Here is a 22979-nt window from a genome sequence, read left to right as displayed (position 1 = left end):
AGGGGGACGGAAGGCAGCCCCATTTCAAGGTGTTGATGTTTAATTAGTCTATTATTGCAAATTATTAGATCTTGTGATTGTTTAATTGATCATATGATTGTTTAATTGGGCATACTGTACAAGGGCAGAAGCAAACCACCACGTAATTAGCCCCAAACTGTGCAATTAAATTCTTATTAATACCCCAAACAGCAGGGAGCATTCAAGCCTTTAATTAGTGATTAACAGGAGACAGACAGAGCTTGCAACCAAGTCGGCTCTGAGAACAGCACAAGCATTTAGCACAGTGTGAGGGGAACCGTCCGCTCCGATTAGCACTGCATGCCCAGGAGTGCAGAGCCTCTCATGTGCCACACTGTGACCCTGTCCCCATCCCAGCATGGCCAAGCCTGGCCACATCCTCACACTGAGGTCCCTGCGATGGCCAGTATCACTCTGGTGCCCTCGGAGCAGTTCTCAGTGCTGGGACAGTGCTGTGGCCATGCATTGATGGCCCTGGGGCTGGCGGGGACGTGCCACACAGCAGCAGGGCAGTGAGCCAGCCCCTGGCCCTGCTTCAATGCCACAGAAAGGCCGGGCCAGTTACTCCATCACCAATTAAACTGGAGCGAAGAGAGAACTGTGATGGCCGTGGTGAATCATTTACCTGACCTTCCTTCCTCCTCCACTGCCCCCATGTCCCTTCTGCTTCCCAGAGGATGCAGGAGCTTGCAGGGGACCGGGATTTCTCCTGCTGGGTGAGCAAGGCAAAAATAGGGTCCCTTTGCCCTCCAGAATTATTTCCCTGCAGGTGCCAGCACTCAGCCACCCTGGCCAGCTTGTCCCCAGCCTGGGGGCAGAGCAGCAGTCTGTGCTCTGGTGCTGGCCCTGTGCAGAGCCTAGCAGAGCAGCTGCATCCCTGCTGCACCACATCCCCGCTGTGCCCACTGCATCACTGTTATCCCAGTTGGGATTTGGTAGTTGGGCCATGCCTGGTGCACAAAGTCAACAAGCACACTGAGTTGGGACCCACATGGAGGTCTTTGTTTAATTCTGTGCAGAATCAGGTGCTTGCTTTCTGAATCTCCTAACTCCTGAATGGGTAACAATTGGGGCAACATCCCCATCACACCAGCACCACCCCCATCATCCCCACACCATTCCCACCATGCCAGCACCATCCCCACTCTTCCAACACCATCCCTGCCAAGCAGCTGCATCCTCACCACCCAGCAAAATGTGCTGCCCTTCCTTCAGGCACCATGTCCCACTGTCCAGCCAAGCATGATAGTTCCCCCCCACCAGCACCAGTAAAAAGTGAGCTCAGAAGGAACAGACCCCAGGATGCACCCACTGCCCAATGGTGCTGTGCCTGCCCTGGGATTTTTACACCAATCTCGTAATGTGAGGGAGCCAAGGTGGGGTGCATGGGAATTGGAGGCAGGCTGGGCTCAGGGGTTGTGCAGGCTGGGTTCAGGGTGTGCTGCTGCTCTCCCCACATGATGCCAGGACCGTTTGATCTGCGCAGGCTGAGGCTCCCAATGTGCTCCTGGGCGACCCGGGGGGGTGAGCGGGGGAAACTTCACACAAACGACAAGCAGGCCCAGCAGTTAAATCTGGGCTGACATGTTAATGAATTTCACAGTACGCCTGGAAAAACTCTCACCCAGCCTCAATTTACCAGCGCAGGGAGGGGGCTGGGGGCGGGCGCTGTGTTTTGCCAAAGGAAATCTTGTTCCCATTATCTTTTTGCGAGAGTGTTAAACAGGAACTGGCACTGCTTTTCCTTTTTATCTCGCACACGTGGAATCGGGCGGGGGGGTCTTTTCAGTTCCTGTGGCTAAGGAAAGAAATAGTGTGTGTGTTTGCATCAGTGTGCACATGTGTGGGGGCACGTGCATGCATCTCTGTGTGTATGCATGCATATATATGAGCATGTGTACCAGTGTGCAGATATGAACGTGCATGCTTGTGCATATGCTTGTGACCTGACTGTACGTGCACACATGTAAGCATATGTGAGAGTGCACACATACTTCTGCACTGTTTGTGCATGCATATGTCACTGTGGGCTTCTGTGTGTGTGCGTGCAGAGCAGAGCCTCAACTAAGAGCAGTTTGGGGGCTGTGCTGCTGGCGCTGAGGCTGACGCTCCGTGAGGCAGCAGGTTGCAGGTGCCTGGCTGGCACTGCCTGGCCAGCACGAATGGACAACCCCTGTCCAACTGCACCCCAGTGCTCTGCCTTTGGCTGAGCAGCCCCATGCTCCATGCCCACATGTTCCCATTCTCCTTCTCACTGACCTCCAGCCCTGGCCCCTTTGGGAGGCAGATGCTGCACATCTGGATGACACACTGGGGCCGGCTGCACCACCACTACCAGCCGTGTTCTCCTCCTTCCTGGCCCTGCATCCGGAGCCCCTCTGTGGGGTCCATGCTGTGCACCTGGCATGGGTTTACCCCTCCTATTTCCCTGCTCAGGCAGTGCTGGTGCAGCAGAATCCCAGCAGACCACCAGCCTCAGCTTTTAGGACTCCATGCAGTAAAAGCCATGCCTGCACATTCGTGCGGATGGAGAGGGCATGACCACCATGGTGGGGACCATGGAGCACAGGGAGCGCTGTGTCTGACCCCAGCAATTGGTGCTCACGGTGACGTCGAGCTGCTCCTGCTGACGCTCTGTTCCTCTGCAGCCTGCAACTGCAACCTGCACGCCCGGCGCTGCCGCTTCAACATGGAGCTGTACAAACTGTCGGGCAGGAAGAGCGGCGGCGTTTGCCTCAACTGCCGACACAACACGGCTGGGAGGCACTGCCACTACTGCAAGGAGGGCTTCTACCGGGACCTCAGCAAGTCCATCACCGACCGCAAGGCCTGCAAAGGTGAGCCGGGAGCGATCTGCTGCCCTGAGGGAATGGTGGGGAATGGCCTTGAGCCCAGCACGTCCGTGGGCGCCCAGACCCAAGGGATGGGGAGGGAGACCCGTGGGAGCAGGTGGCTGGGGGAGACCCCTCTGCTCCACGAGGAACGGCCCTCGGCCCTTGCACAACTGCAGGCACAGCTGTTAGTGTTGGATTTGGGAAGGTGTGGAGCTGTGCAGGTGCTGCAGAATGCCTGTGGCAGGTTGCTGGGGATTAGGCTCTGAACATAGTCTTGGCAGTAAATACACTTGGAAGTCTTCACACTGCATCACAAAAGGATTGTGGTGCTTCCTCACCTCGGGGGGGCAATGCTGGCAGTGATTCCCTTCTCCCTGCTGTGTTGCCATGGGTGCTGCTGATGTGCAGTTCTGTCTGTGGGGTGCTGAGCAGTGCTGCCCATGGGCAGGGTGCATTGCCCTGAGGCATCTAGGAACCGTTCTTGCTCCAAGCAGGGAGCACAGCCTGGCCCCACAAGTCCTGGCCCGTGCCAAGCCTGTGGCTCTCCTCTCCCGGGGCTGCCCTGCCTTATCTCTCTTGTCCAGCCCTCTCCATGCAGCCTCCATCCTTTGCAGAGCCTCCAAACAATGGTCCCAGATAACAAAAAGCCACCTTGACCATCCCCCTGGACTGCTGCTGCTGTGCTGACCCCACCGGTGGGGACGGGAGCTTTGCCATGGTTTCTCCAAGGCCAGGAACTCACCCCTGATCCCATTTTTCCAGCTGAGATAGCAAGTATCTCCCGGAAGGGAGTGCGGCTTCCCCTCTGGCAATGGTATTGCACAGATAGCAGGGAAAGCTGCTTCCATGTGCACTGGGGATGTGCTGCCCACCCCCCATCCCATTGGTGCCCTCAAAGCAGACGAGCACTTGGCCGGGTTTCTGTGTGTTTATATGGGACCTACAGCAGCTGCTGATGCTGGCGTTGTGCAGCAACTTTGTGGCCATAGAACTGAAGCATTTGGCTTGCAGGGCTCCATGGTGTGAAAGCTTCATGGGTAGGTTGGGCTCATTTGGATCCAGAATGCATCCAGTGTTGTCATAACTAAAAACCTTTTGTTGTCCATGCGGTATGAACCATCATGGCTTCTCCCCATCCTTGTTCTCTCTGGGGCTTTGGCAGAACAAAGCAAAGGGGAACCAGCTTTGGGCACAGCAGCCCCAAAGCTGAGCCCCAAGACATCAGTGCTTCCCATTGGCAGAGCTCATGCATCCTTGGGGTGGCAGTGGGAGAGGAAGAGGAGGATGCAGGATGAGGAGCACATCCTGAGGGTCTATACACCACATCATGGGTAGTGCTTTGATCCTGAGGAGCGCCAGGCAGGCTCCAAGGATCCCTGCTGGGGATGGCTCCCAACTTGCCCACTGTTCCGAAGATTCCATGTCTTTGCGCATAAGGAGGCTGAAGCAGAAGAAAAGGAGGCTGCTCCCTTCCCCTACAGTGTGCAGCACCTCCCCACAGCCTCTCCAGCCTCCTGGGACTGGACACAGCCAGAAGTGAGGTCGTGGCACAGACCGAGGCCATGACTGAGCAGCTGTGAGATGAGATGGGATGGGATAGAGCAGGACAGCAGCAGCCCCAGCTCCTGCTGCAACACAGCCAGCTAGAGCAGTGCAGCACCACAGCCTTTTCCACCTTTTCCATGAGGATTTCCCCGCAATGGGGCTGCGCTTGATCCCCCCTCATCCCCAGAGGTGCCCCCAGCCCCAGGCAAGAGCCCTCATGCACAGGAGCAGCCGGGCAGACAGCAGCCTCATCAGCCTGCGGTTTCAGGGAAAGCCCTGAGTCATTTCCTCTGGAGGGCAGGCAGGGGGCTGCCTAAAATGGAGCTGCAGTGAAGACCCCAGTCCAGCTGCTATCCCCACATCTGGCACACGTGCATGGTCCCCCCACCTTGCATTCCCTCTCACGCTGCCATCACCCAGCGCTGGTCCATCTAGGGAAGAGAGCTAACAGAATGAAAAAAAAAAAAGAACCCAAGAAACAGGATTTTGCTAGATGCTGCAGATGGGAAGGCTCATCACAGCCCAGCCTCAAGGTGTGAGCATGAGCTGAGTGCCAGTTTGTGTGAGCACTTCCCATTGTGCTGCCCTGTGCCAGGAGCTCTGGGGCAATGTCCCGCTCATCCCATAGTGCCTCGGGCTGCGGGGGCATCCTCCGGCCATGGGGACACGTGGTGCAGGTGTGCATGAGGATGCTCAGGGCACATCCAGTTTCTGGACACAGGCACTAAGCTGCAGGAGAGGTTCAGTGTGTTTCCTACTCTGGCAGAGGCTCAGGTTCCTCTGGGGCTGCAGGACTCAGCCCAGCAAGTGAAGCCACTGACCCCAGTGCAGCATAGGAGCGGGGTGCTGCAGCAGGCTCCCCATGCACAGAAGAGCCCTCATGCAGGTCCCTGTGCCGTGCAGGGCCACGGTGCCACTTCCTGAAGGCTGGAAGTGGTTGTGAGCGGTTTTGAAATGCTGCAAAGGCTCAGCCCAGCCAGATGAACATGTGCACAAAGCCTGTCCCCTGCTACGGGGCATATGTTGGAGAGGATCTTGCAGCAGAGCAGTGCCTGGATCTGCGGAGCCAGCTCCTGGCTCTGTCCCAGGCATCCGAGTCAATAATAAAATCCTTCACGCTTCTGTTCCTTTGACCGTCCCCCCCTCGCAAAGCAGAGAGCATTTCCCCTTTCCTCATGTATGTGCAGGAGCAGATCGGTGTGGATCCTTGCCCTCCAGAGTGTGCCTGCCCCAGGTGATGAAGATGCAATTGGATGGTTTGGGCTTGTTTTTTCCAAAGCTGTGCCATGCACCTGCTGCTTTGAATAACTACATTTCTGCTAGGAAAAAGGAGGAGAATAAAAGGCGAGGCCCATGAGAGCAGGTCTGGAGAGCATACGGCAGAGCAAGGAGAGCTGCAGGCACTGAGCAAAGATCTTCCTCCAGAGCTGGTCCAGGGCAGCAGCAGAGCATCCTAACAAAGGGAAACATTGGAAGAAAGCTCAGCTCATATTCAAGACTTGAAATGCTAGCCCAGAGCCCAGCATTATCACAATGTGAATTATTTAAACAAACCCGAACTGTTTTATTAAATAACAACCCAAGTGTGGTTCATCTCTGCTGGGATTCAGAGATGGGTACAATGATGCTCCCCGTGGATTGCACCAGCCTGCATCTCCCACAGCACCTGATGGAGTAGGGGGGAGCCAGCAATGGCCACCAGCAGCCAGCAACCAGCCTCACCGCAGGGCACTGCGGCGTGGAGGAGAGTGGAACACACAGGACAGGGTGCAGGATTAATCCAACAGTGGTAATTGGAAAGTCAAATAAAGAATAGCTGTGCATTAATCCCTGCAGTTTAAACAAAACTGTAAAATGCGAGCTTTCTCCAATGAAAACTGAGGAAGCAGCAGCAGCTAGGCCTCAAGAAGCACAGCTACTCTCGATATTAGGTGCAAGACATTCTTCCTGGCAAGCACAGCTGCATGGGTTAAGCCCTGATCTGGGGACTCCTTCCCAGCACCCAGCAGGAGCTCAGGCATTGCAGGCAATGGGCACAGAGGTGGGGGCACACGGGGGTCAGCCCTGGGAGGGGAGGGGGCACAGTGAGACACAGCAACCTGCTGGGACAGAGCTGTTTCTCCAGGACGTGGCGTGAGCAAAGCCAGCTCACCTGCTGCTCCAGGTAAGGTGTCGAGTCTTCACAGCACAAGGAGGATCCGGCTGGATGAACTGGATCCTGACCGAGCTGAGATTTATGGACCTACTTAAATTTACACCAGGAATACACCGCTGAGACCAGGGAGATCGTGCACAATGTGTGAAGCTGAGCGCCTGCATAAATCTTGGCTGGACGCGTGCCTTCTGCCATAAATTTCCCAGGGCACAGACCGTCCCTTGCTGTGCACACAGCCTGTGTGCAGTGCCCGCGGCCGAGCCCACCTGGCACCACAGCCCTGCTGGGGCTCTGTGTGCAGCCTCACGCAGCAATCCAAACCTTCCTGGTGGCAGAGACAAAGCGTTGGCCGCTCTCGAGGAGCAGCCATACCTGCCAGCTCCTCAAGGGTACCTGTGCCCACCGGCCCCGCACAGAAGGGACACTGCAGCATGCCTTTATCCCCAGCTCCAAGGAAATGGCTGCAGGTGGTGCTCATGGCCCCAACCGCCCTGGAAAGCTATGGCTGGAGAAAGGCCCCTTGCTCCCCACATCATGCCAAGGCTCCCTCGCTCACTGCCATTTGTTATCACAGCTGAGCCCCCAAAATATCCTTGTCAGAAACACGTCCGTTTCCAGCCCCAGCCAGGATCTGATAAGGAGTGCAGCATCTGGTCCCCATTAGAGGCTGCTTGCTCTTGTTTCTCGCCGTGCAGGAGAAGCCTGGGGAGCCGTGCCGTGGTGCTGCAAGCAGTCCCATCTGGTGAAAATTAGGGAAGCGATAACATCGGGGGGCTGTGGGGATGGGTGGGGGGAGATGTTTTTGTTTTGCTTTGGAATCACGTTCAACTCTTACACTGATGGAGGCCAAGATAACCTCCTCCAGCTTGTAGCCAGCCCCAGACTTGGGCCAGCAGAGGGAGGGTCCTCTCCTGACAAAGCGTTGTCTTCTTCCTCCCACATCCCTGCTTCCATCATCCAGATCATTAGCTCCATCATCCAGTATGGGTATATCCAGTGTGATGATGATCTGCTTCCGATCCATCCCAGGGTTGGAAATTAAATTTCCACTCAGGTCAGGTTTGGCTTGTCTCCTGGGGAGACAGTGATGGAAGGCCATTCTCCAGTAAGGGCTTGCAGGAGATTGGATGGGTGTTAGGGTTTATGAGCCAGGGCACCATTGAGAATCATAGAATCCCAGAATCCCAGCATGGTTGGGTTAGAAGGGCCCTCACAGCCCCTGGTTCTACCCCTGCCATGGGCTGGCTGCCTCCACCAGCTCAGCTGCCCAGGGCCCATCCATGGAACCTCCAGGGATGGGCACGCACAGCTCTGGGCAGCAGTGCCATAACCTCACTTTCCTCCAAGTAAAGGACTTCCCCCCAGTGTCTGACCTAATTCTCCTCTTTTAGTTTAAGACCATTCCCCCTTGACCTATCACCACTAGAAGACACACTTCAGTCCATCCCAGAACAAAACAAGGCTCAGGTTGTGTACCAGCTCCACGTTGGCTCAGCTCTATGGAGAGGAGGCTCAGAGGACCTTCTCCCATGCGCTCTCCCCGCTGTCTCCTGGCACTGGCAGTGGGTGACTGGCCATAAGTACCACAGACAATCTGTGGGCTTGTGCCATGCGTTTCCTCCCACGTAACCAAAGACTTTCTGTCCTTTCTTGTGCAGCCTGTGACTGCCACCCGGTCGGAGCTGCTGGCAAGACCTGCAACCAAACAACAGGGCAGTGCCCATGCAAGGACGGCGTGACCGGCCTCACCTGCAACCGCTGCGCCAAGGGCTTCCAGCAGAGCCGCTCGCCCGTGGCCCCCTGCATCAGTGAGTCCTGCCCCAGATGAAGTGTCGCCAGGAGTACTTAATGGCCTGTGTTATTCAGGGCAGGCTCACTCAGTCTTTCTGAGTGAGCTTCCTAGAGGTGATGCACTAAATCCCGTCTGCACCCCATTTGCAGAGGGCTCTCGTCTGTGTGCCACCCCCAGAACCCTCCCCAGCTTCAGTCAGACCCCGAAGTTCTTGGTAAAGCAGACAGGGCTGGGAGACCCCTCTGTTTGGAAAGGAAGGGCTGTGCATGGTGGGCTGGGAAGGGGGGCTGCCCAGGGCTGGCGACCTCTTTCCTTAAGACATTTCCCCCTTTCTCTTCCAGAGATCCCTGCCATCAATCCGACCTCTCTCATCACCAGCACGGAGGCACCTGCAGGTAAGTGCTCTGCACACCCGGCCCCAGCCCTGCCCAGAGACATTGCCTCCACCCTCTGCTCCACAGCACACCTATCAGGAATGCCAAACCTCTCCAAACCACCAGTCACAAGGTTGCCTTTAGTGAAAGAATTAACAAGAGTGGAAATCTTTTGTTTCTGTAAAGGGACCAACAAACCTGCAGAGCTGCTGAGACAGGGAGCACCAGGGCTGGCAGTGGTTCTCATGGGGACCAGGGAGTGCATTCAGGGCCTTTGGGTTCTGCAGCAGGCCAGAGGCTGGGGACAAGTGCTTGTCTTTCCTTGCTCTAGTTTGGGCATGTAAGGGTGATGGGAGTGGAGGTGAAGGCTGTTCTCCAGCTTGCTTTGCTTTTTGGCCATGAGGCATCCAAGCAGGAGCTGGGAATGCCAGAGAAGGGGCTTTGGTGAAAGGAAAATTGAGTGGAATTGAGTGATTTTGTTGTAAACAGAGGAGCGCGTGGGGCAGAGTTAATCAGCGTGACTCCCTCCAGTGCTTTTTAAATAGGAGCATTCTTAGTATCCTATCTGATATTTTCAGGTGCATGAAAATAAATGGCACTCAGTGGAGACCCCGGCATCCACTTTGTTTTGATGGAGCAGGTCTGTGTTCAGCAGCCTGTCGCTGTACCTGCGCCTTTCTTGTTGGAAGGCTTCTGGCTTCTAGTTCCAGTACATTCAGTGCAACACAGCCCACCTCTGCCCACAGCCTGTGCCAGGAACCGGGGTCCCTCAGGACCCTCTTGGGATTACTGGGCATGGCCAGGGGCTGTCCAGGGCTGTGCACTTGCGCCTACCCCCCTCCTGCTGCCTGCACCCCTTCCACCTCCCTGGAGCCCCAGAGCCCCCTCCCCTCCGCCCCACAGCAGGTGTGCCTGGAGGAACAGGGGGACATTGTTCAAGGCTGTGGCTGCTCAGGTGCTTCCCCACCACCACATCACAGCCCCGTCTGCATCCGGGCTGTGCGCTGACATCGCCATCCCATTCCCACGTTTTGCTCTCCAGCCCCTCACAGCCGCTGGGGTCCGGCTTTGATCCCTGCCCAAACGCAGGCCAGCTTTACAGCAAAGCGTCCTGCCTTCATTTCTTGTAATTTTTATTATTATTAGTCCCAAATATTTTCCACTTTGCAAAAAAATAATAATAGTTAAAAAAAAAAAAAAGAAAAACCTTGTTCCCCGTTAGTGGAATTAACAAAACTAGCGGAGTGCAAAAGAGGGCTTTAAAGGAATTCAAAGTCAGCAGTAAAAGATTTGCAGCCGTAACACCTAATTAAGTTACATCTCTCTTAAAACAAAATATTCCTTCTTTTTTTTTTTTCGAGGCGCAGAGAAGTCAACCAGATGTGCAAACTCACCACCCCCCTGTGCTCCTCCCATCCCCCAGCACTGGGCATCCCGTAGCCCCAGTGGGGATGTGGGGCTGGGACTCTGCCTGGCATCACATGCTCAGTTCTGCAGCACATTGAGGCCCATGGGCAGACACAAGTCTTCTTCATTTATTTACTTTTTTTTTTCCCCTGAGTTTCTTACATAAAAGGAGCGGGAATTGTTTTTATTTTTGAGGAACGTTCCTCAGCGCAAAGCTGAGGTTAAAAGTCCCCGAACGAATCCCAAACTGTTAATTCCAAATACCATCTCTGGCTTTTCAGAATCGCAGTTTTATGATGTTAATCATGAGCGGGAGCCCAGGGCGGTTATTGTTTTTCTTTCTTCTTTTCTTCCTTTTCTTTGTTCCCAAGCACAGAGCCGGCAGAGGGCTGGGGCTGGCAGGTTGACCAGGGCTGCCCCACAGCTCAGCGCCCCACAGCGCATCGCCGCCCCATGGCCCGGCTGTGGCGGGGCTGAACGCGGGAGGCTTTCCGTGCAGCTTTCTCCTCCTGGCCCTGCATTGTGCAGCGCTGGCTGCTACTGCGGTGGCTTTGCTCCCAACCCCCGTCTCCAGCAGCGGAGGGGACCGCGAGCCCATATGGTCCTGTGTGTCCTTGTGAAACTGCAGCTTGGATCTGGCCAGATTTGCAAGGAGCTGAAAGCGGCCCCAGCGGGGTTTTTGCTTCACAGGAGCCTAAAGCGTGGCCCTCTCTGAAGATGCTGCACACTGCCAGCCGCAGCGTGCCGTGCCCCTGGGCTCTGTCCCCACTGCCACCAACGGCTCCGTCCCTGTGCACAGCTCCCAGGAGGGGATATGGATGCCGGGCACCCTGTCAAGCTGCAAGAAGAGTGCAATTAATCACTCCTGCTGCTCCTCCTTCCCTTTATGATGCCTCCCTTCTTTTCCCCTGAAAGCATTCTGGTTTCTCTGAGGAAAATCACTCCAATCCACAAAACGCATTTTCTGCCTCCGCAGATGACTCTACAGCTTGTGGTACTTAAAAACCACTCTGGTCCAGAAAGGCTCAGCCCCATGGGGGGGTCGGTCCCTGGCAGCGCTCCTCCATCCCTTCTGCCTCTCGAAGGTCCCTCCTGTCCCTGCGTGGTGTCCCTGTGTGGCTCTGTGGCACTGGAGACAGAGGAACCTCATGGGGATAAGGATGGGAATGGGGTGGTTATGGCAGCCCAGCCCAGGGGCAGCGCAGTGGGGCTGAGCCGAAAAGCTCACCCCACTCTGCCAGGAATTAGCTTCGTGCTGAGCCACTTCTGTCGATGACAAATTTGGAACAGGCGGCACAAAGTCCTCGCTGAAAGGGAGCTGGGCAGAAAGGGGAGCAGCAGAGCTCAGGATGAGTTTGTGCTTCTGGGCTTCTTTCTTTCCTCTTTCTCCTTCCTCCCCTTGGCACAGAGTGCTGTTATTTCCCCACCATCCCCCTCCATCTCCTGCGATCGCTGTGGCAACCTGCAGACAAAGGCAGCTCAGTGGCTGCCCTCTGTCCTGGGACTGGTGAGGGCTCTGCCAACTGGAAAGAGAACCTGGGAGAGGGAGAGAAAGGAAGAAAGATGGGCTTAGAAGAACATGCCATTTGGAAAGAGACAAATTGAGATGTTCAAAAGAAGGTGGCAGGGGCAAAGAAAGGAGGAGAACTGGGCTGCTTCGGGCAATTGTTGGGATCAAAGCCTTTGGGGAGAAGGAGAGAGGCATTCCTGGCCTGCCCTCCCTCTGCTTGAGATGCAAATCTGAAGCCTTTAGAAATGCACAGAGAAAAGCCTCCTTGAGGACATGAGCCTCTGCCCCAGCATGGGGAGGAATGGCAGGGAGGGATACTGCAAGGAGGGAGGGATGCTGCATGGAAGGAGGGATGCTGTAGGGAAGGAGGGATGCTATAGGGGAGGATGCTATAGGAAGGGATGTGTGGGCATGTGCAGGAAGCTCAGCGTGGTGACCTCCCTGGCCGTGCTTGGTCAGTCCCAGCAGGAGATGCTTGGGCATCAGGGAATGACCTCACCTGCCAGCTTCCCATGTTCCTAAGACCCCTTGGGGCCCCACAGAAGTAGGAGTCACGATCCAGACTCTGTCTTGCTCTAGACTCAGATGTTCTTCTGTGGTTCTTCCACCCACTCCTGCTTCCCAGAGGAGGGTCCCCAGGCTCCCTCTGCCAGCCGTGTCCTGAATAATCCTTCATGGCATTGTCACCATCATCACAGGAGGGGATGTGGTCAGCCTGAGAGGCCCGAGGGCACTTGGCTTCTCCTCCACACTGCTGTGGCTTTACTGCTGTGCTTTGGGGGCTGCAGTGGGGCCAGTGTCAGCCTGCAAGGGCTGCTGGGATAATAGGGGGGCAAGCAGGGCTCAGGGATCCCACTGTTAGCAGCATCCCAGGCCTGGCTTTAAGCCTTCTGGAGGACGCTGGGACAGGGAAGCCCACTCTGGACATGCCCCCATCATGACACCTTCCCCATAGCGTGGGAAAAGTGCTGTGCCACATGCTAAACCCTCTGTTCCTCCTCTGCAGACTGTGACTCCTACTGCAAGCCAGCCAAAGGCAACTACAAGATTAACATGAAGAAGTACTGCAAGAAGGATTATGGTAAGGCTGCCCTGCATCCCCTGGCAAGGCGGTTCCATCAGGAGCTGGCAGAACATCCCCGTCACCCTCCTCTCCCTCTTTTCCCTCAGTGGTCCAAGTGAACATTTTGGAAATGGAGACGGTGGCCAACTGGGCCAAGTTCACCATCAACATCCTCTCCGTCTACAAGTGCCGCGACGAGCGGGTCAAGCGTGGAGACAACTTCTTGTGGATCCATCTCAAGGACCTGTCCTGCAAGTGCCCCAAAATCCAGATCAGCAAGAAGTACCTGGTGATGGGGATCAGCGAGAACTCCACCGACCGGCCGGGACTGATGGCCGACAAGAACAGCCTGGTCATCCAATGGAGGGATGCCTGGACTCGCCGTCTTCGGAAACTTCAGCGGCGGGAGAAGAAAGGGAAGTGTGTGAAGCCCTGAGGGCCTCGTGCCCCACGCAGGTCCCGGCCCGGCTGCACACCCAGCCCGTGCCCAGAGACTCTGTACATACGTATGTGTGAACGGACTCTTCTGTCTATAGTGTATATTTTGGCAATGGTTCCCCTTTGTGTGTGCGTGTGCACGCGTGGGTGTGTGTGTGCGTGGGCCTCCTTCTCCCAGTGTGTATTGAAAGTAAGGTGGTAATGACAAACCTTGAATGAGGAGCAAAGCAGAGGGGGTCCTGTGGGTGCCTGTTGCCAGAAGGAGCTTGAGGGGCTGGTTTCTTGCTCCGGGCATGCTGCTCCTCGTCCTTCTGTCCTAGTCTCTCTTTCCCCTTGTACAAAACCTTCTGCCCAGTGCTGCTGTCTGAGCTCGCAGCTCTCTCTGCTGTGTGCTGAGAGCCTGCTTCCCCCTCACATGCGCTGCTCTCAGCTCTCATGCCCCTCTTCTTGTGCAGCAGGGACAGGAGGTCAGTTTCCTCCCTCCCCGTGCACACACGGACTGGCTGGGTGGAGAGCATCCAGCGCTGCAGGACCAGCCCCAGGAGCTGCGCTGGGAGAACCAGGTGACCTTTCTCCAGACCTGATCCTGCAGGACCTCAGCTTTACACGGACTGGTGCTGCTGCCCAGGGGCAGGACCCATGGAAATCTTGAGGACAGCCAGGGTTGTTGGCCACCACCCCACAGAGCTGTGCTCAGCAGGGAGCAGGGGACTGCCTGTCCTGGTGCATGGCCCAGGTGACCCAACAGGAAAGACCTGCAGATACCCATATTCTCCTCTTGTGCCAGCTCTGCGTGCTGCTGTGACCTTGGCCGTGCCAGAGGTGCAGAGGCAGAGGTGGCAGGAAGAGAGAAGAGCTTTTGCTGACCAACCTCCAGTCTTTTATTTCTTCTTCATACTGTATTAGTCTCCAGTTCAAACAGACATCAGTTTCTTTCCATGTTGAGGTTATAGTGGTCTCAGCATAATAAACATGAGTGGAAATAATAGTTGATCTGACAATAGATATTCCTTTCCATATAAACCTTGCCTGTTTAGGAGGGCTGCGAGGCTCAGCAAGGTGTTGCAGCCTGTGCTGCAGTCTCCTGGAGTGCTAGGAGGATGCTTCAGCCTTCTGAGCCCATCACATGGTGAGCGGCCACCCCATCCCAGGGGTGTCTGCAGCAGAAGAGATGGCACAGCCCTGGGGCATCAGGTCAGGGGAGTTTGGGGAGTGAGGATCTACGCACTTGGAGAAGCTGTTGAAGATACCAATGGTTGCTTTTCAGAGACACTTGGGGCCAGCAGTGCTGTGCTTCTGGCTCTGCGGATGCCACTTTGCTCTGCAGGGGACGGGCAGAACTGGAGTAGCAGAGGGGCAAAGCGTGAGTTGAGCCCATGTGGTTTTGGATGAGTTGCTCCTGTGCTACGCTTCCAACTCAGCTTCCTTCCCTGCTCTGGATGAGTTAAAGGGACTTTCCCATCCCTAGTACTGCTTGTTCTGGTTGTCACAGGCCATCAGCCTCTGCCACAAGATGTCCCTTGAAGTACACAGACACCCAGCCCTCTTACTCCTGCTGCTGCTCGCACCCAGCAACCCCTGGCCGGACACACCGCTGTTGTCATGTTGGAGCTGGGCAGAGGCATTCTCAGCTGTGCATGGAGGAACTCAGCATTGCACTGGGATCTGCCGGGCCCTCTCCTCCTCAGCCACAGCTGTGGAAGAGCAGCAGAGCATGAATGCTGCCTAGGACAGGACTGCAGTAGGAGCATGCAACCTCCAAGCATGCACAGCCTTGGGCGGAGGCGTGAAGATCCCATGTTCCCCAAAATCCACTCCACACATACTGCAGGATGGGAAGCTCCAGGTTTTCCTTTGGCACCTGTCTCCTCTTCACCTGAAGTCGTCTCTAAAGCTCTGGGAGGACTTTGGTGTTGGCAGCTGCTGTTTGGGATTTATCCTTCCTTCTCTTCAGCCCCCAGGACGAGTGATCCCAGCAGTGTCTCATCCTGCTGGGGCCCTGCACCGTGCAGCCCAGAACCACCAGACAGCTGCCATCACATTAACCAGAGCTGGGCACCAGCTGCAGGCAAGGACCCACATTTGGAGGCCCAGCAGTTCTGCCGGGGGTGCTCTGAGATGTGTGTGTAACTCCCACGTGTCTGCATGCCTTTTTGTCACCTCTTCCCATTTGCTTTAGAACTGAAGCGTATCACCAGGTGGAGTAGACCCAGGAGACTGGCAGGATCATTTTGGGGACCCCTATGTGGGTTCGGGGGGGCTTTGCTGGGCTTTCTGGTCTGCTGAGATGTGCAATATATGTACCACCTGGGGCACCCATGAGAGCCGTGTCAAACATGTACAAAGAAAAGCCAGCAGATGCTATGGACCACAGTGTAACATATATATGTACGTTTGTTTTTTATTATTATTTTATTATTATTATTTTTAATAACACGAGTCTAATAAGTATTGACCGCCTAATTCCGTGTCTTCTCTGTGGGTGCTGGGAAGCCAAAGGGCTTCACGCTGTTCCTGTGCCCAGCTCTGAGTGTCCCATGGGTTTCTATGGGTGTCCCACAAGTGTCCCATGGGTGTCCCACTGGTATCCCATGTGTGTCCCATGGGTTTCCATGGGCGTCCCACGGGTGCCACAGAAGCCATGTCCCTGTTTTGTGCTCTCCTTGAGCAGGCTTAGACCCCACGCAGAGTCTTCCAACTTCAACTCCAAGAGCTGTGGCTGAGCAGAACAAGAACACTAACAATATAACCTGCTGTTTATTTTATTTCGGTCCTATTTTTATATGATCATTAATGGTTTAAGTCATTATTTCATTGTTGTTCATAACGCTAATATTTAAACACAGCCACAGTTAAGACAAGGCACAATCAAATTGCATTTCCAGTAGGCTTAGCTGCTTTGAGAGCCAGAGTGCTGGGGGAAGAAATGGGGTAATAAGCAGACAAGTGAGCAGCTCCCACCCAGGTGTGAGGCAGTGCTGCACTGGGACCAGCGAGGCGGCCAGGCGTGTTTCTTGGGATTGCTTCCCTGCGCAGACCTCCGGGGCTTCTCCTGGCGTTGTGCAGTCAGCTGGGGCAAACTGTCTCTGGAAGAGGCCAAGTCTGCGAGCTTCCCCCTGCTTTGGGACTGAATTTTGCAGCTGGTTGAAATTTTTCTCATTTTAAAACACTGATGGACATTTTTTGTCATGGAAAGCCGGAATTTGGCCAAGGAAAGAAGCAAAATGTGAGAATACTACAAGAAAATTTGATTCTCTTTTTTCCATATTCTCCAGCCAGTTCCAGTCGTGAGAGATCACACGAGTGCTGACAGCTGAACCCCGATCTGAGCAGACAGGCAGGCGGATGGCCGGACAGACGGATGTACGCACAGCGTATTCCCATCCCTGCTCCCATGGCTCAGTGCTGTGCTCGGAGCACCACCATCTTTGAGCAACGTTGCTCCAGCCCTTTGTTGAGAGCCAGGTGGGCACACACAGGGATGCCCAGGCTCCCCCAGCACTGGGGCACGTAGCTCACAGCCATGCTGAGGGCACTGAACACTTCACCTGCCTCCTGTTTCCCAAGTGCTGCTTTCCAAAGCACATAGCAGGACAAGGGGAAATGGTTTGAAGTTGAGGGAGGGAAGATTGAGGTTGGATGTTAGGGGGAAATTCTTTACCAAGAGAGCGGTGAGGTGCTGGAACAGCTGCCCAGAGAGGCTGTGGATGCCCCGTCCATCCCTGGAGGTGTTCAATCCAGGTTGGATGGGGCCCTGAGCAGCCTGGGCTGCTGTGAAATGTGGAGGTTGGTGGCCTTGCGTGTGGCAGGGGGTTGGAGATTCATGATCCTTGAGGTCCCTTCCACCCCGTCCATTCTGTGATTCTGTGATTCTGTGGTTCTCACAAGCGTTCAGGGCATTTTTTACATCAGATTTAATCACCGTGTCACTGACGTGTTTGTGCACTCACTCATTCATCCCAGCTATCTGTTCACCTTTGCCAGGGCGTATTTTGGGCAGAGCATTCAGCATCCCATGCACTGTCCCCAGCAGCTGTGTACCCACTCTGGGCACAGGGAGCAAACCCCAAAAGGGGACTCCCCTTCTGGGAGCGGGGAGCAGGTCCGGCCTGGGGAGGCAGCTTCCCACGGCGGCCGCACGGGGGGAACATGCGGAAACCATTAATCGATGGGCTGGCTCACACCGTGTTTTCCTAAGGAAGACTCGAAGACGGAGAACGGCTGAGGTCAACGGGGCACCATCTGGAGAAGCCCGCCGGGCCCCTCCTGCTGGGGCTTCCCACCTCAGCAGTGATGGTGAGCGGCTGCAAAGCAGAAGATGGGTCCCTATGGTCCCTATGGTCCCTATGATCCCTGTGATCCCTGTGGTCTCAGTGAACAGGCAATCCCAGGCAGGGCTGTGCAGGGATGGGGCTCTGAGGTGATGGCACCGGGTGGGCAGCCCCCAGCTCTGCAGTTCCCTCAATGAGGTGCTGAAAATGGGGTGCCCATCCCGTTGCCAAACAGCACTGGCCCTATGGCACAGCTGCAATGTGTGGGTGTGCCGCAGTCCATGGGAGCTGTGGTGGCACAAAGGGACATGTGTCCTCCAGGGAGTGGGACCAGGCCAGCACAGCTCCCACCTGAGCAGCAAGACTGGTGCTTGGTGACACGGGCTCAGTAACACAGAGCTTGGTGACATGGGCTTGGTGGCATGGGCTTAGTGCTACAGGCTCAGTGACACACTGTTTGGTGACGTGGGCTCAGTGACATGGCTCAGTGATGGGCATGGTGACACAGTGCTCAGTGACACGGGCTCAGTGATGGGCTCAGCCTTGCATCTCTCCCAACCTTCCTGTGCAGAACCCTGCAGCAGCCTCAGCCCTGGTCCATCCTCAGGCACACGTTGCTCACACAGTGCAGGGCTGGGTTGCTTACCTGGGGTGTGCCATGTCCCAGCCACGGTGCTGGCAGTCACAGCACAGGATCGGCCCCACTCCGCTGATCCGCCAGCCAGCATCTGTTGTAGTGAGTCCTCTATTTACACAGCCAATGTGAGACTCAAATAAACGGCTCATTTTTTCGTCTTGGACAACACTCAGTACCCAGAACGCTCAAAGAACAGACCTCTCTGCTGACAAAATAAACACCAGCCAGCGTTTCCCCCATGGAGGATCCACGCGAGGGGAAATGATCCGCTTTTGTTCATGGCGAGAGCCGGGGAGGTGCAGCACTCCCAGAGCACGGCTGATTCTGGGGAGACTGAAAGAGGGGTGCCTGGCTGAGAGCCGGGGCAGCCTGCAGCCCCACAGAGCCCAGGGGTTCTGGGCCAGGTCCTTGTCCACAGAGCCCAACTGGGTGCAGTCCCCTGCCCACCCCACTGCCTTCACCCAAAGCATGCAGGCATGGCCACATCCCTTCCTCCCCACCCAATCTTTGCTCAGCGCCTGCAGAGAAACCCCTCGTCAACAACCTGCCGGCTCACATGGGGAAATTCCCGCACTCGTCCCTTCTGCCAAATCAGCTCTCGGGGAGCGCCTGGCGAAACCGCGGGCCTTTGTCTGCTGCGGGCGCTCCCAGACTTTTCCCTGGCATCCACTGGGACGGCCATAAATCTCTGCTACTGCCTCCGAGTCGAACATTTCCTCCGAGCCCCATTATTAATTTTCTGAAAGATCTCATAAACCCCCAGATGGAAAAATACGGAGATATTTGCACATGTGTCGTAAAACACATTGCCCATCTATTTCAGATGGATGTGGCAATATATAAAACATACTTCGGGCATGAGCCAGGTTTCACGGTATTTAAACAAGGCAGCATGATGTAATTGGAATTTACAGTGTAGAAGCAGATTGAAGCTGGGACTCGATTGCATACCATATATCTTCGACCTCCTGAAAATTTGGCCTGCTTTATGACGCCAAATGCCTTTTGTACTTGTCACCTACATTCTAAGCAGACGAACAGCTCCTTTTGTGAAATACAATGGCTGAAAAAATATATTTTTTTTTTCCATCCAAATCTCACAGCCTCTGAGATCTGTCCCATCCTTGCTGCTAAAAGGTGACCTGGCAGGTGTCAGCCCTCCGCATCCCACCCCAGCGGGGCCATGGGCTGTCCCTACCACAGGCACCCCAAGCACAGGCAGGTAGGCCGGTACAGAGCTGGGGCTGAGGTTCAGCAGCCCGGCTCTTCCAGCAAGGCACGCTCCTTCAGATGCTTTGGGGCTGGGGATATGCAGTTTGTTCTCCTCCTGGGGGAGGTCGCCCCGGATCAGCACGCATGGTGATGTAGGTGCTGCTTATGGCTGGGCGAAGCTTTCCATGGAGTTGTCCAAAGTCAGAAGTTCCCTTCCTCGGGAATTTTTGAGAAATAAATAAATCAAGTCGTTCCCTTCCGGCAGAAGGAAAAGCCCTCCAAAAAACGTCAGTTAGAAATAATCCAAGTGATTTGTTTGGAAAATGTTGAAGCATAGGTCCTCCTGAGAGCCAGGATGGCCTCTCAGCCTCGCTCTCCGGAGCCAGGAGCTGGAAGCCAAGACCCCCGTGCAGGGCAGGAAGCCGGGACACACTCCCAGCCCCAGCCCCAGGACAGTGGCCACCTGCAGCCAGCACCGAGCCCACCTGGGGCCATCACTGGGCTGGGCGCTGAGCAGTGGGAATGGCAACGGACTCAGCCCTGGTGACACCAAGCCTTCTGGGGACATGAGGTTTGGTGTCATGGGGCTGGTCCTGCCATGCTAACTGCCTCCATGGGATATTTCTCTGGGAAGATCTCCCCTGGGTTTGTCGGTGCAGCCTCACACTGGATGGAGGGATGCCATCAGGCTGCTCCTCTTGGCTGACTGCAGCGCTCATCCAATATTTTAGCTCATTAATTCTAAGGGAAGGCAGCAAAGAGAGATTTTCTCGTGCTCCTCCCTCCCCCCCCCCCCTCCACTGCACCTTTTGTCAGGGTAACTTTGCAGATGTAGAAAGAGAAGAAAGCAGATGGTTTAAGCCTCTTGGCTTTATCTAAGGAGTGTGCAGAACCCTGCTGGGAAGGGGTGAGCTTGCCAGGGAGCACTCAAACCCCGACAGAGCAGCTCTGACAAATGGCTGCTCTGATGGCTCAGGAGGGGACAGCGCAGCTAATGGGAGACAGGCACCACACTCGTGATTCTCTGCCTGAAGAGATTTCGGACACTGCAGCTCTAGGACTTCAGAGGTACCTGAGGCCCCATCCTGCATGGCACATGATTGGTACTGATGCTGCAGGGCCAACCAGAACAGAGCCCCAGCAGGAGTCAAGAAACATGAGAGCGATCCGTGCCTCCACATCTCTGGGTCTTCCTTTCACATTCTCACCACCCTCCTCTGTCTTTCTGCTACTCATCTCTCTCACCTTTGACCTCTCCCCTCCTCCCATCACACTTTCCCTTTTCCCAAGTCTCTCGCTGTTTGGCTGCTCGTTCTCCCATTCCCGTCAGCGATGATAAATCACCTCTTTGGATGAGCGTCATCGACATACCAGCCCCATCCTTCTCTTGACCTCCTCGGCTCTGAGCCACTTTCAGGAGGTAAGAACTGGACCCAATTATGCTGGAGAGGAGATCACCAGTTCACCCACTGAAACAGGACCTGGTCCATCCCTTATACCCGCAGCCTCAGGTCCTGCTTTTGTCAGCCCTGCACACTCCTCACAGGCCACTCATCCCTCTGGCCATCATGCTATGGATCCAAGTGGGGCACCTCGTGCTAAAGAGATGGCCACTGTGCCCCCTCTGTCTCCTGCTCTGCCTCACCTTGCTCCCCCTCTCCCTCCCCCAGCACACATCTGCTCACACAGTTCCAGAGAATTCGTTTCATCTCACCATTGAGTCGTTCCAGAGAGTTAAAAGCCTGTCTCCCTTGATTTAGTGAGTCAAGAGTGGCTGGGAGGGAGGGGGGAAAAGAAAAGAATGAAAGAAAGAAATAAAATAATGAAAAAAAGGTCTTGGGAACATCTGGAGTTGCTCTTAAGCAAGACGCAATATTCTCGGCCAGATGTTGAGTGACTGGCTTCTACTTGGGAAACATCAACACGTCAAACGTGGAAATCCCACCCTACACCACCTTCCTTCCCTCCCTGCCCTCTGCTCTGCCTCATGCTGCTGCCACGGAGGAGGAAGGGGTGGTTTGGGGACTGGGTGTCACCAGGAGGCATTGCCTAACAGCAGGATGAGCTGGGTGGGGTGGATGGGGCAGAGATGGGCAGCAGAGGAGATACCCACTGTGGTTACAGAGAGCTGAGAACACAGCTGCAGTGGGATAATCACTGTCCCAGCAAGGAAAGCAAGGGCCTTTCTCAGTCTCTGGGTGAACCCAGCTAAACAGGTGGGCACCAGTGAGTCACAGGATGCAGCCAGCCTTCTCCAGAGAAAGGAGCTCTTGGGCACAAACTAAGTTATGGTATCACTCAGGGAGCTACTAAAAGCAGCATAAATGGACTATGAGGATTCCTCCCGGCTCCAGAGCCAGCTGGGCAGGCAGAGAATGGACACGGGGAGGCAAACTGGCATTGCCAAAGAGTCACATCCCCTGCACAGAGCGTGCTTCGAGCACAGCCATTGCAGGTCACTCCCTGGGGGTGACACACAGGTTGGGGCTGGAGGCTCCATGCAGCACTGCTGGTCTCTCCTGCTCGGTGAGCAGCCCACTCCCCAGCTCTCTGTGTGCTCCCAGGACTCTGCCTGCTCACTGCCTCCTGCCCGCAGAGGCTGAGAACTCAAAGCAAGAAAAAGCATCCTCTGCCTCTTCAGGGCAGGGATGAGCTTAGCCAACATGTGGATGAAAGACACAGGACCAAGAAGCACGTCTGGGTCTGTCTAGAGCCTTCACTGGACATTTTTTCATTTCCTGAACAAAAGAATGACAGCTGAAGGGGCTCCCCATCCCCCCATGGTCCTACAGCCACATCTGCAGAGAGACAGGGGGCAGACAGACCCCAATGAAGGCACCTGGCACTGTGCAGTCCCCAGCTCTGCCGACCTCCCTGGGGCTGCTCCTCATGGCCATGGACCCACAGCTGTCCCAGCTGCCCAGCAGATCCAGGTCCTTGCAGTGCCGTGTTCCGTCTGAGATCGGCGCTCCCTCCTGCAGTGCACACTCATTCCCAAACCTGAAGGAAGATGGGATCACCAGGATGTGATCTGCATCTCAGAGCAGCACATCAGGCTTTGCTCCCCCCCGCACCCCCCTGCCAGCTCTCCTCCTGCACTGCCCCTGCAGGGTACTGGGACAGGTGAGCGATGCCTGCATTGGGCACATGAGTGGGGGGTCCCTGTGAGCCCCGGGGGTGCCAGGATGGGGCTGGGGGGGGCTGTGTCGGGCGCAGCCGGCCCTGCAGTAATGACAACCAGGTGAGCGGGTGGCGATAAGCCCCCAGGAATGCGGCGGCGGCAGCTGTGGGCCCGCGGCTTGCTCAGACCTTGGATGGGCCAATTAAGTAAATAGAAAATTTGGAGTGCGGGATCAAAGCCGGAGCGCGAGGGCTTTATTTATTTGGAAAAGGTCAGATTATATTGGCAGATGTGTTAAAAGAGAGAGGATAAAAAAACTTTCAAAAACATTGGCCCTGATTTGAGGTTTCCTGACAGGCGGGCTGGGGCTTTTCTTTCTTTTCGGGCCATGGGTGGGTATTGGGCTGGCAGCTTGCAGAGGGAAGGGCGCATCCGGCCACTGCACCCACACTGCTGGGCTGTCTGCCCCGTGCCCCCAGCCCCTGCCCCGCACATCGATCGCAGCCCCAGCCCCATCCACCGCGGTCCTTCTGGTGAAGCAGGTCCCACTGGGCCACTGAGGACCTGGTGGTGGCCACCCAGGGGGAGCCATTATGCTC

The 22979-nt window shown here is 55.5% G+C and overlaps 1 protein-coding gene across 4 annotated transcripts in view; it reads left to right on the top strand.

The window, feature by feature from the left end:
- Positions 1-15570, top strand: part of NTN3 (netrin 3) — a 28426-nt gene extending 12856 nt beyond the window's left edge. For all 4 annotated transcript variants that reach the window (XM_090151361.1, XM_031595386.2, XM_090151362.1 and 1 more), the window contains 5 exons: positions 2670-2858; positions 8214-8363; positions 8689-8742; positions 12645-12719; positions 12809-15570. In XM_090151361.1, the coding sequence (XP_090007487.1) occupies positions 2670-2858; positions 8214-8363; positions 8689-8742; positions 12645-12719; positions 12809-13137 (797 nt within the window). In that variant the 3' untranslated portion in view covers positions 13138-15570. The remainder of the gene's footprint in view (positions 1-2669; positions 2859-8213; positions 8364-8688; positions 8743-12644; positions 12720-12808) is intronic.
- The last annotated feature ends 7409 nt before the right edge of the window (positions 15571-22979 follow it).

Source organism: Phasianus colchicus, chromosome 16 (genome assembly GCF_987193195.1).
Source record: "Phasianus colchicus chromosome 16, bPhaCol1.hap1.1, whole genome shotgun sequence".
NCBI classification, from domain to species: Eukaryota; Metazoa; Chordata; class Aves; order Galliformes; family Phasianidae; genus Phasianus; species Phasianus colchicus.
Note: the sequence above shows the minus strand (reverse complement) of the source record. Positions and strands in the feature narration are given on the sequence as shown.